Source organism: Rhinolophus ferrumequinum, chromosome 14 (genome assembly GCF_004115265.2).
Source record: "Rhinolophus ferrumequinum isolate MPI-CBG mRhiFer1 chromosome 14, mRhiFer1_v1.p, whole genome shotgun sequence".
Lineage (NCBI taxonomy): Eukaryota > Metazoa > Chordata > Mammalia > Chiroptera > Rhinolophidae > Rhinolophus > Rhinolophus ferrumequinum.
This window is the reverse complement of record NC_046297.1, coordinates 4669261-4682178: the sequence shown is the minus strand read 5'-3', so window position 1 is coordinate 4682178 and position 12918 is coordinate 4669261. Positions and strand designations below refer to the sequence as shown.

General features: G+C 50.4%; 1 protein-coding gene across 4 annotated transcripts in view; it reads right to left on the bottom strand.

Annotated features, from left to right (window-relative positions):
* ZNF704 (zinc finger protein 704) overlaps positions 1 to 12918 on the bottom strand; it is a 135805-nt gene that overhangs the window by 16503 nt on the left and 106384 nt on the right. For all 4 annotated transcript variants that reach the window (XR_004424917.1, XR_004424919.1, XR_004424918.1 and 1 more), the window contains exons 5-7: positions 9549 to 9649; positions 5877 to 6144; positions 3614 to 3721 (exon numbers count right to left, since the gene is read on the bottom strand). Coding sequence is in view for 1 of the 4 variants with exons in the window: in XM_033125666.1 (XP_032981557.1) it covers positions 3614 to 3721; positions 5877 to 6144; positions 9549 to 9649 (477 nt within the window). In the remaining 3 variants the exon portion in view is untranslated. The remainder of the gene's footprint in view (positions 1 to 3613; positions 3722 to 5876; positions 6145 to 9548; positions 9650 to 12918) is intronic.

Sequence of the window (12918 nt, the reverse complement as noted above, 5' to 3'; positions counted from 1 at the left end):
TAGCAATGGTCCACGGTGTCAGCCAGCTCCAGGCTGTGCCCAACGACGCCACTCTCCTAGGTGGTGCAATGAGGGCACTGCTCCGAGAAGCCATCTGACTGGCCAGGTGGGGACCTGCCTCTGAACTCACCCCAGAGCAGTAATATGGATGCTGTGTCCTGCTGCCTGTAAGTTGGAGAAACTCATTTTCTTTGTGATTTTCTCTCAAATGGAATAAAACAAACAAGAGACCTTGGTCTTGGTTTTAACCTCTTATAGGATACTGTTCTGAACCCTCCCTCAAGGGGTTAAAGAAAACCACCCCAGCTGAACCACTCACAGTGAAGCAGGGCCATTTGCGGTTGGGAGACCCTCCCGGCTGGTGGGCTCTGGGATGGCAGGCTGATTAGCCCCTATTGCTTGCTGGGGCCTGTTATGGACTGAATGTCTGTCGTCCCCACGTTCACGTTGAAGCCCTAATTCCCAGTGTGGTTGTATTTGGAGAAGGGGCCTGCACAGGAAGTAATTAAGGATAAGTGAGGCCAAAAGGATGGGATCCTGACCCCCTAGGATTAGTGTCCTTATAAGAAGCGACACCAAAGGGCATCCCCCCGAGAGAACAGGCTGTGTGAGGACACACGAGGAGCTGGCCCTGTACAGTCAGGAAAAGGGCCTCACCAGGGCCTGAGGGGCCAGCTCCAGGCCTGGAGCTTCCAGAGCTTCCAGAGCTGAGAACATACATTCAGTGGTTGAAGGCCCCCGTCTGTGGTAATCCATTAATGCAGTCTGAGCAGACTACCGCAGGGGCCAGAGCTCTCTGCTTTGGGTCAGGAAAAGACAGAGAAAGGAATGGAGATAATTAGAAGAAAAGATGGCCATTCGGGGGAAAAACAGGTCAAAAAAGCTCCAACTAATGAAGGTCCTCTTCCCACCCCCGAGTCCACAGCCTTGGGCTAGAAAAGCCAGAGCCCCCAGTGGCGTTTGTAAATATGCATCCTGGCCTGCTGGCTGCACACCTCCAGGAAGGGGCCTTACCCAGGGAACTTATTAAAGCCCAGAGCTCAGGAAGTCTAGCCTCGGTAAATGAATACATAAAATCCTGCAGACCTTGGCTTTTCTCAGAAGGAGATTACTCCAGTCTCTAGGAGGCATACAAAAGCTGCCCTCTTCCAGAAGGTCTCCAAGGTTCTCAAAGAGGAAAGCAAACCTTAAATGGAGTCGGCAGCCTCAGGATGTTTGTTTTGGAGCACAAATGTGTTCTTAAACAGCATTTTCTAAAATGGCAACGGCTCTGTACTTCCGCGTGGAGACAGCAGAGGCCATCACGAACACTAGCTCACTATAATTTAAAACGTTGAGCGCCCCTGTCTGAAAACCGTTTCACACTAAGGTAGAAGGTACGGATTCACATGCTCTTATATGTAACCAGCCTGGGTCCCTGTCTCCTACCGGTGGGCCTGGCATTCGGGCAGAACTCAGGGACAGCTGCTGATGGCCTCAGAGGACATGTCACATCCTGTGCTGTGCACTGTGCCCTTGTGACAGCCAGCTCCCGTTGAAGGAGGTGGATAGCAAACACCCACTGTTTTTTTTTTTTTTTTAAGCATTGATAGCACAGCAAATGAATATTTTTAGTAGTAAGGCTTCTTGTCTTCTTTCTAGAGTAAAACAAAAGGCGTGCCACATAGCACACCCTGCCCTCTCCTCATTTTCAAATAGGAATGCCAAGCTTGACTGCTAAGAGTCCACAGAGTTGGCTGAAGCGGACCACACACCAGATAGTAGATTTGGGGATTTGGCTGGTGAAAGAATAAATGAGCTCACGTAGGATTTTAGTGGGATACCAGTTAACCCAGCTGCTCCATGTATTTTCTGTCCAAACTCTAGTCCGGAACGTCCCTGAGCCAATAGACAGTGAAATTAGGGACTCTGAAAAATCCAGGGCATTGAGATGAGGGTACAGAGACATACAGTGTCCACAGCAGAGTTTTAAAATTTCACCGTCGGAAAACACACAGGAGAAGGTACCTGGCTGGTATCCGGCTGTGTAAGATAGTTAGGAACTCTGGAGAACTTGCAGCTGGTAACAAACCACTCAGAGTGATTTCTCTGTACTTCAGAAGGAAATGACAGGGGAAAAAGCGCCATTTGAAAAGAAGTCTGAACTGGGCTGTTCCATCTACACGCTACACTTGTCTCTACACTCCACGAGCAGTATGCTGCATGCTCTCGAAAAGTCTCCTCAAATCAAAGGTCCGAATGAACAGAATTTGGAATAGCAGGTCTCCGTAATTCTGTAATGGCTGCTGCCTTTCAGGTTAGAAGGGTTGTCTTAAATGTCACATCCAGGGCCACTCTGGGTCTTTTTATATCTAACGACAAAAAGAAGTCCCCAAAGGACTGATGGTTAACCTCTGACACCCACTTCAGCAGATCACCGTTTCTGCCAGAAACCAAATGCACAAGTGATGGCTAAGTCGTCCCCGCCCCCCACCCTCCCACCGTCTGCTTCCGAGGCCCCTTCCTGCATCCTTGCTCTTTCAGAGCGACTGGCGGTTACCACTATCCCACAAAGCAGGCGACTTTCATAATCACTCCAGATCCGAGATATTGTTTAAAAATTGAATTGAGGAGTATTTTCTGGAAGCCACACATTCTCAAATTGCTGCCAGCAGGATGCATTTGATTGTTGGCTACTCCTCTAGGGAACTGGATAAATATTCATTGACAGAGGACAGTCTGGCTCATTGATTGAGTCACTTTCATTATTATCAGCTCCGCAGGAGGCCTTAGTATTTGCTGGAAACCTCGGGGAGTTGCCCTGGGTTGATAATAAGAAGCTTTTGTGAGGTCCGTGGGGAGAGGAGAAAATACCATTAATATCCGTTATCATAAGCCACTTTCTGAGCCTTATCAGGAGTTATAAACCACTTCAAGCATCACAGTGTGTGGATCTCTGGGTGTTCTGCGATAAGATATAAAAGACCCAGTAGATTTTTAAATGAGTGTTTAGGAACCAGGTTAATTCACGGTGATTTATCAGACAGTACTCATTTAATATGCCAAATCAATTCTCGTGCACTACTGACACCTGATTGCATATTTTAGCACTCATTTATTTTCAAATTAGCCATCAGTTTGGATTATTCGGGTTTTGGGAAAAAAACATTATTGCAGTTTATTTATTTTTTTGAATCTTCAAAATGACATACCCACAAACAATCACGTCAAAGTCATAAATTGTATGAAGTTACTCGTCAACACCACTTACATACAGGCTCTTTTCCTTTTATGTTCAGGGTCTGAGTTCAGCGGTTAATTTTATAAAGCCTTTTGAAACAGACAAATAAACCACCCACACAAGAACACCTTCATCGAGTTCCAAGAAGCTGTTTGTCAACAGCTGAAACTCTTGTAGTTTTCTAAAATTCCAGTCCAAACACCTTCTCAAGTTGCAGTCGGTGGGCCTGTCTGAATCCCGTGATGCTTTGCCCCGTTTACAAACACAGCATAAAAAGCAGGGTACTTTGCACATTCTGATTTTTTTGTCTTTTTCTTGCATATGTCTCCAACTGATTCTCCACGTTTACAGTTGGTTGTGACCAGATCGCTAGCGTGTTGCTTTTCCACTTACCGGAATGCCTGTGAAGGTAACTGGAGGAGACTGCCAGGAAATGCTGAAACTGCTGCCATTGGGGTTGGTGAACTTGGCTGATCCTGGAATGGTCACGGGAGGCGTGGCCTGCGAAACAGGAAAGGAAGTCGTCATGAAGGAACCGCTTTCCTCAGAGCCTGAAGCTGTCATTACCAAGGTAGCGCCTCTGATACGATCTCAGCTGTATTAATAACTTAGACTAATTATCTAATAGGAGGAGATGAAGCATGGTCAAAGAGAGTAGCGAGAAATAAATTTTACCTATCTAAGTATATCTATCGAAGGTACAAAAGACGGTTTTTGACTATTCTTCTGTATTTTAGAACACCTGTGAGATGTAATTCTTCACTATCAAATCGGGAAATACAGACTTTTATGCCGTGATGGGGGAGTGTGTAAATTGGTACCTTTGGGGCGGGTAGTTTGGCGATACATTTAAAAATTCTTAGCATTCTGTGTATTAGCGATTCCACTTCTAGGATTCGTTCTGAGGAAATGAATACAAGGAGGTTCGTTGCGGAACTATGTGTGATGTACAAAAACTGGAAACACAAATGTCCAGTAATAGGAAAATGGGTAAATACATTATGGTATACCCATCACAAACGAGGCTGAACGCTCACTGGCATGCGGAAAACGCTTATGATGTATTCAATGGAAAAACAAAGCATAGTAAAAGCAGTACTACAATACATGCCTTTTTTTTTTAAATGAGCAAACATACCCACGTAGAACAAAGTCTTGAAGGACGTACAAAACATGTTTACCAAGGGACTTTCTTGTTATTGGGATTAGGGATGAACTTTATTTCTTTGCTTACATTTTCAATATTGTCTATGCTGAACATTTATAATATCTATAAACAGAGACATCCCAATATTAGGCATATGTGGACCTTCTAGATCACCAAGTGTGTGTCCCAACTCTCATTTTAAGAGATGAGCAAAATCAGTTATGTTGGCTCAAGCGCATGATTTCACACTGAAACGAAACACTGACAAACTAGGAAAAGAGGAATGAATTATTCTTTTTGACCAACATTGACAAGAGTCAGGATGAAATTCATCGCACCCACAAATTTAAGAATCAGCTCTATTCCATCGCTCCTGACTTTGTTTACGAAATAAGCGACTGAATTTTTCTCCTACAGGGTTAGTTTTTCTAATTACACATACAGTGGCTAGTGACAGTGGTTTTGTCACTGGCACCACTGGAAAATATTTTGGCGACTATATTTAGCAAGAGCCGTAAGCTGTTCATGTCATATCCACTGACTCAGTAATTATTCTTCCGTGAATTCACAGATAAAGTAAGCTACCTGCACAGAAATGCTCATAGTAGAGTTATTAACGATAGTGAAAAAATGGGATAGACTGCAAAGTAGACACCTAACAATGAGAGAATGGTGAAGCAATTTGAGTTAAAAGAGTAGGAACACCGTGGAAAGTGTTCCTAAAACAAAGGAGGGAGAACGCAAGTTCAAGTACGTCAAGGAGATGGTTTTGAAAGTTGAAACAACCGTATGGTAAGTTGAGAATTACAGGTGAACAGTTTTCTTAAAATTGGAATGCATTGACATGTTATTAATCCAAATCCAAATCAACATTTTAAAGAATTAATAACTGCTGGGGTCAGGGAGCTCTGGCTGGGTCCTGGGTTTGCAGGATTTGTCTGTAAGGTCTCATCAGACTTCAGAGTGAAGCGCTCACGTGGAGGGCCTGTCACAGCACAGACTGGGCTCCCAGCGGATTCTGGGCCAGTGGGTCTGGGCAGCCCCAGGTTTACATGATGCTGACACTGCTGATTTGGGGACCAGCGACACCCACTGCTATAATCGCAGAGGGTTAGTTACCGATGCAGAAGGCAGAGCAAGAAGCCCCGGCCTGGGGATTCAGGATGGTTCCATCCTCGTGCCAAAGCTTTTCAGTGCTCACCTTTTTTTCTTTATTTAACAGACACAGCACGTGTCAGGCACCCTGCTGAAACCTTTACAATACTAAGGATTGTAATCCTTGTGACAGCCTCTGAGGGATATCCAGTCAGTCCTGGGGAGTCCAAGAACCTAGAGGGTCCCATCTGTGAGATCGTGGCTTTACGAGGAGAAAAAGAAGAAAACGAGCTCAGCTACTGCACTACCGTGTGTGATGTTGTGTTCCCACTAAGTTCTCCTCTACTCACAGGTCAGAACACGGCTGCTTTGGGTCAGGGGCAAAGTGGACCCCTCAGGGTCCCTGCACGTCACCTGGTAAGCGTGGTCGGTGTGCACGAGGTAGAGGGTGGTGGGGGCCGAGCGGCTCAGGGGCGTCATCAGCTTCGTCTCGCTTTTGGCACAAGGGGTGTCTGTCCGGCTTGACTCCGGGATGGGGAACGTGGGAGGTGAAGCCAGGGTCTGGGAGGGCGAGCCCGGGGCCAGGCTGCTCAGGCCGTCCACCACCGAGTCCGTGTGCAGCTTCATCTCTGTGTAGTAGAAATCCTCCTCGCCGTCACTGTAGTCCGAATCCCCAACACGCCTGAGGCCGAGGACAGCAGACGTCAGCCGACACCACCTCGCACATGCTGTTCCCTCTGTCTGCAATGCCCTTTCTCTCTCTCATCTGCCCAGAAAACCCTTCCTTGCCCGGCAGCACTCACTCACCTGTCCGGTCCACGCCAGGGAAGCCGGCCTTGGCTTCACAAAGCAATGGATTCAACCAGCCAACCAACCAAGCACTTAGTCAACAATTCCCTGAGCCTCTCCTAGGCTCAAGCCCTTTTTTCGGGTCTCCTGATGTCGCAGTGACCGAGTCCTAGATAGACTCTGCCTCGATGGAACTTACAGTCTTGCGGATGAGGCAGATGAGACACCCATAAAGAAATAGGGATTCAGTCTATCTGGCAGTGAGTGATAAGTCCCAGAAAGAAAAATGAGGCAGCATAAGTGTCCTTCACAGAGTAAGTGATGGGGGCGGGGTGGGTATTTGAAACAGTGGTCAGAGAAGCCTCTGAGGAGGTGGTCTGGGCAGAGACCTGAATGAGGGGAGGGGCACACCCCTGCTGGACCCGAACCCGGCCCCCGGGGTGGGTGGCCTGGTGTCTTCTGAGAAGGGCAGAGTGCGGGGGCTGGGGCTCAGGGCACCAGGGGACAGTGGTGGGGGAGGAGCGGGGACCAAGGCAGAGACAAGGTCCCAGAGGGCCCTGCAGCTCAGGGGAAGTCTCTGCATTTTATTCTGAAGGTGACAGACGCCACTGGGGCTTTGAGGAATCTCAGCAGGTTTTAAAAAGGATCACTCTGGCTGTGGTCTGGAGAAGCAGCAGCGGAGGCAAGAGCAAGGGCAGCAAGCAGACCAGCAGCAGGCTGGCCTCAAGGACCCAGGGCAGCGCTGACGGCCGGGGCGGGGGCGGGGAATGAGGGGTGGAGGAGGTGAAGAGAGGTCACAGGCTGGACCTGTCCCCAAGGTTAGGAGTTCGGACTACTCCTACCTGGGAGAGCCGCCATGCTCCTTCCGAAGGGGGCTCATTGTATTTAATTCACTTTGTTTAATGACTTGGTAGATCTGTGTAGTTTCTTAAGCCACTATTGCTTCCCTAAGACTCTCTCTAGAACCCCAGTTCTTCACGGAAAAATTGGGGATAACGCAGTGCCTGCTGGTTGTGAGGACCAAGCAAGGAAACAGTGCTTAGAAGTGTTCCTGACACACAGCGAGCACTGAGTGCCTCGTCAATAAAAACAAGGTCCACGGTGGGGGTCCTCGTGTTTACAGTCACCAGGAAAAGTGTCTCTGGGGCTTTCAAACTTCTTCTCCCTGCATCACAGAAAACCGTCCTTTTTCACAGAAAGGATTTTAGCACATTAAAGGAACTGTCCGTATCCTCAGAAAACACTTATTCCCCTTCTCTATAAAGAGGCGATGCGTACCCAGCAACCTGTTTTTCTGGGATGGCTGAGCCGAGGCCCCTGTGTACCTCCCTTCCATGGGTGTCCCATATTTCATGGACACGGCCAGTGGCCGCAGACCACTGACTCGCAGTAAGCATCTTTCCCACTTACGATCCCTACATAGAACCTAAAATAAAAGCCCCTCCCCCCCCTTTTCCTTGGCCTTTCTGTTTGGCCAAATCCATGGCTTCTGCCAGCCTCGTTCCATGCGCCCTGAGCTCAGGCTGAGCGTGTGGGGAGGTGCCTGTGCTGTCTCAGGTCTGGCCGGCTTGGCTTTCTGACAGCATTCCATGCAAGACCCCAGACTGGGACCAAGAACGGACGTCTGTTCTATTCCTGTCCCCACGTCCTTTCCAGTAAAGGACTGGCCGAGTTGTGACTGGCCGCCAAGTCCTACTCACAGACACATAAGGCCTGGGGGAGACCATGTGTCCCCCCCGGAATCAGCCCCTGGTGCACAAGGGCGCAGTGAGATTTCAGGGAAAAACGGTCCTTTCTATACTGGCAGGGTGTGCACTGCACGACATCAGATGAAAGCGTATTTTCTTTGGGCTTTGGTGCTCTCCCTCCCCGGCCTCACACCAAGCAACACTCGTTAGAAATGTGCTATCGTCTCGTAGTCATGTAATCGAGCTCCTGGATGAAGCAAAGGCGACTTCTCTCTCCCAGGCCTTGAGAGGCTCCCACCACAGATCCCCTGGAGCCCACACTGCACTGGGGGAGCCCACACCACACTGGGGGAGCCCACACCACACTGGGGGAATCCACACCAGGCTCTGGGGGAGCCCACACCACACTGGGGGAGCCCACACTGCACTGGGGGAGCCCATACTGTACTGGGGGAGCCCACACCAGGCTCTGGGGGAGCCCACACTGCACTGGGGGAGCCCACACCAGGCTCTGGGGGAGCCCACACCAGGCTCTGGGGGAGCCCACACTGCACTGGGGGAGCCCACACTGTACTGGGGGAATCCACACCAGGCTCTGGGGGAGCCCACACCACACTGGGGGAATCCACACCAGGCTCTGGGGGAGCCCACACCACACTGGGGGAGCCCACACTGCACTGGGGAGCCCACACTGCACTGGGGGAGCCCACACCAGGCTCTGGGGGAGCCCACACCACACTGGGGGAGCCCACACTGCACTGGGGGAGCCCACACTGCACTGGGGGAGCCCACACCAGGCTCTGGGGGAGCCCACATCACACTGGGGGAGCCCACACTGCACTGGGGGAGCCCACACTGTACTGGGGGAATCCACACCAGGCTCTGGGGGAGCCCACACTGCACTGGGGGAGCCCACACTGTACTGGGGGAGCCCACACTGTACTGGGGGAGTCCACACTGCACTGGGGGAGCCCACACTGTACTGGGGGAGCCCACACTGCACTGGGGGAGCCCACACTGCACTGGGGGAGCCCACACCAGGCTCTGGGGGAGCCCACATCACACTGGGGGAGCCCACACTGCACTGGGGGAGCCCACACTGTACTGGGGGAATCCACACCAGGCTCTGGGGGAGCCCACACTGCACTGGGGGAGCCCACACCAGGCTCTGGGGGAGCCCACATCACACTGGGGGAGCCCACACTGCACTGGGGGAGCCCACATCACACTGGGGGAGTCCACACCACACTGGGGGAGCCCACACCACACTGGGGGAGCCCACACCAGGCTCTGGGGGAGCCCACATCACACTGGGGGAGCCCACACTGCACTGGGGGAGCCCACATCACACTGGGGGAGCCCACACCGCACTGGGGGAGCCCACATCACACTGGGGGAGTCCACACCACACTGGGGGAGCCCACATCACACTGGGGGAGCCCACACTGCACTGGGGGAGCCCACATCACACTGGGGGAGTCCACACCACACTGGGGGAGCCCACATCACACTGGGGGAGCCCACACTGCACTGGGGGAGCCCACACTGTACTGGGGGAGTCCACACCACACTGGGGGAGCCCACATCACACTGAGGGAGGGTGCCTTACCCAAGGTGAGCTGTCCGGATGTGCTTCTGGATGCCTGCCGCAGTACTCAGCACCTTCCCACAGTTTTTCCAGAGGCATTTGAACATCACTTTCATGGAGTTCTAGAAAGGGGAGGAAAGGGGCCATAAAAATGAAAAGCAACCTAGCAATATCTTCTTTCTGTGGTCCCATTTTCTCCTTATTTGTATTCAAAGCCTATAAAGACTTCACAGGGTTAATGAAGAGATCCTCAGGAGGAGTGCTTTCTGTCCATTTTTCAAACGATGAAGCTCTACTCCTAAGAAATACCTTCCATTTACTTAGTGCCCTGGGTTTGATATTCCCGTTTCCATGGGACCCCTTGCCCGTTGGTTTCAGGTTGGGTTTGACCACTGGAGACACGGACAGGAATCAATGGATTCCCTCAGCTTCCTCTCTGCCTGGCCACAGGTGGGCAGTAGCTGCAGTTCTCTTCCTGAAAGTACCAGTTCTGCTGGTATTTCCAGAGTTTGGGTAATCCCCTGGGTTCTGGACTCCTCGCCCCTTACTTGTGTCTCAGGCTTTGGGGTGGTGACGGCCATGCCCTGTTGTGAGCCCCTGGAAACCACACCACCGCTTCTGCTCCCTTCAATCACGTCTGCACCTTTGTAAAGAGCCTCTTCGTTAACCACTTCTCGGTCACCCCACCTGAGGACACCACTCACTTCCTGCTAGGACCTGACTGATACAGGAGGAAAGCAGGTTATAAAAGACTATGAACAACATGATGTTTTTGTAGGGGAGTATGTAATGCAAATAAAAATGCATTATTGCACAGAGGAAATACTGGGTGGGGGTAGGGGTCTCTTATTTTTGCATTGATTTCCAAATGTAAAAATTACCCTATTTTTCATTTTAAAAAGTCATTTCTTTAGAGGGGAGGGGGATGGTAGGCGAGGGTAAAGGGGGTCAAATGCATGGTGATGGAAGGAGATTTGACTCTGGGTGGTGAGCCCATAATGCAATAGATGGATGAGGTAGTACAGAATTGTACACTTGAAACCTATACAATTTTACTAACCATTGTTACCACAATAAATTTAATAAAAAGCAGAAGTTGCCCTATAATACCCGCATGACTCATTTGGAGAATAGAAGTACACTAGCCGGATTATCTCAACTTTAATGAAATCCAGTTCTTCTCCGTGGATAGCTGATGCCCCTGTGACAAACCATAAGGCCCCTTAAATGGGGGTGACGTGCTTTTCAAAGTCCCCTAACTACATCCAGCAGAAACGAATCCTTTTTCTACAGGCTACTTGCTGTTACACTGTAGGAAAGCCAGCCATGGGAGGAGAACAGGAAGGAACAGATAAATGAACGATGATCAGACTGCCCCCTAGGTCCCTGCTGGCCCCAGGAAGCCCAACCAAGCACAGCTGCTGGCACAGTGACAGCCAGCAGGCCTGGAGGTGACCAGCCGGGACTCAGCCCTGGCTTCTCCCGGCTGCTCTACTGGAAGTTCACAAGCTGAAGGAGGGGGTGGGGGACTATGTCCTTGGAAACACGACAGTGCTGAGGGTTTCCACACATCTGCCATATTTAACACTCACCGCCAGCCCCGGGGGAGCTGAAGCTGCTCTGGTGGTTACGCTCAGACTCATGCCCAAGGTGAGTTCGCAGCAGCTTCCGGCAAGCTCTGTGTGATCACCCAGCTTTGGTGCCGTGGGCTGGGAGGGTTGGAGACAGCTGCCGGGACAGTCTTCGCCTTGGCTATAGCTTCTGGACTGTCTGACACCAGCGGCTTTAAGGCTGTCGGCTGAGGGTGAGTCCCAATAAAGCCGTATTCCAGAAGGTCCAGGAACCCACTTGACTGTCCAGTTGACCACACAGCAGCCTGGGGTTAATTAATACCAAGGTGCCTTTTCTGAGAAGATCCTCGGGTATGTTTTATATGGCGATCGGCGTGGGTGAACGTGTGCATCTGTGTTGTGAGGGACAGATGCTCAGATGTCTAAGCCTGCCCCCCTCCAGAGAAGACCGGGGCCTTGAGGGGAGGGGACAGTCCAGTTATCCTGTGCAGGTGAGTCTGCTGCATTGCATATGCTTCCTCAGCCCGCCTCATGTGGGAGGAACCCACACTGCTCGGCAGAGGCTCCAATGACCCTTTCAGGATCAAGAGGTCCACTCAGACCCTCAGCAGGTTCCAAAAGACTGAGAAGTGAACAGATGTATTTAAAAACTCAGTAACTGCCTAAAAGCTGGCAGGGTTCCAGTGCTTCGCTTTTTTGGGACAGCAGCTTTATCCACGTCTTCTCACCACTTTGGGGCTTTATTTCTTTATTTGTGAAACAAAAGACCGAACAACATGAAAGTCTGGGTGTGTGATACGTGTGAGGTTAATGCAAAGTGATGGGTGAATTCAAGGGTATACCATACACGGATTAAACATCTCCCATCTCTGTGCTGTGTTTCTAGAGGCTGTGGTGATAAATAACATAAGGGTTTTGTAAGCGGAATAACACAGAACGTGTTCTCTTGCGTCTGGCTTCTTTACCTCAGCGTATGAGTTTGAGCTTCACCCACCGCTTCTTGTGCCAGCGGGATTGTTCCCTTAGTGGTGCTGCAGTAGTCCATTGAAGGATATGCCAGTTTGTTTATCCATTTGCCTGTTTGTAGACATCTGGGTTGTTTCCAGTTTGGGGCAACAGTGAATGAAACTGCTATGAACTTTTGTCTACAAGCCTTTCTGTGGACACAGGTTTTCTTATCTCTTAGGTAAACATCTAGGAGTGGCAGTGCTGGGCCACATAGTGAGTGTGTATTTAACTTTATAAGAAACCGCCAAACTGTCTTCCGAAGAGGCCACCCCATTTCACTCACATTCCCACCAGCGATGAGTGAGGACGGTTCGTGGGGTATGAACTTGAAGTCCTCCGACAGGCAAAAGCGATCTACCATGAAGGACGTCAGCTCAGTGGCTCCGTTTGTGGGGTGTGGGGGAATCTGACTGCAGAGGGCACGGGGTGCTGGCCTGGACTAGGGCACTGGTGACCAGGTCACAAACCAGTCAAAACTCACTGCACTGTGCACCTCACATGGGTTCATTTTATTGTGCGGGAATTAACACCTAAGTAAAGTTGATTTTAAATGACTCCTATAACAACAAAAGCATCCCCAAATGAATAAAAATGCCTCGTCATGATGTGTTTTCTCCATCAGTGGATTCTAAAAGTGCCTCTCATCTTTGGGGACATGGTCGTTTCTAGACGTGACCAGGCGGTCCTGATGTAGAAAGGTAGAGCCTGGGCCAGCGACTGCTGAAATCCTTCAGCTGCAGGGCCCCTGTCCCAGCTATGGCCTGGCCAACAGATAATTCAAGGTGCGCTCACCGAATTGCTTAGATCTCGCT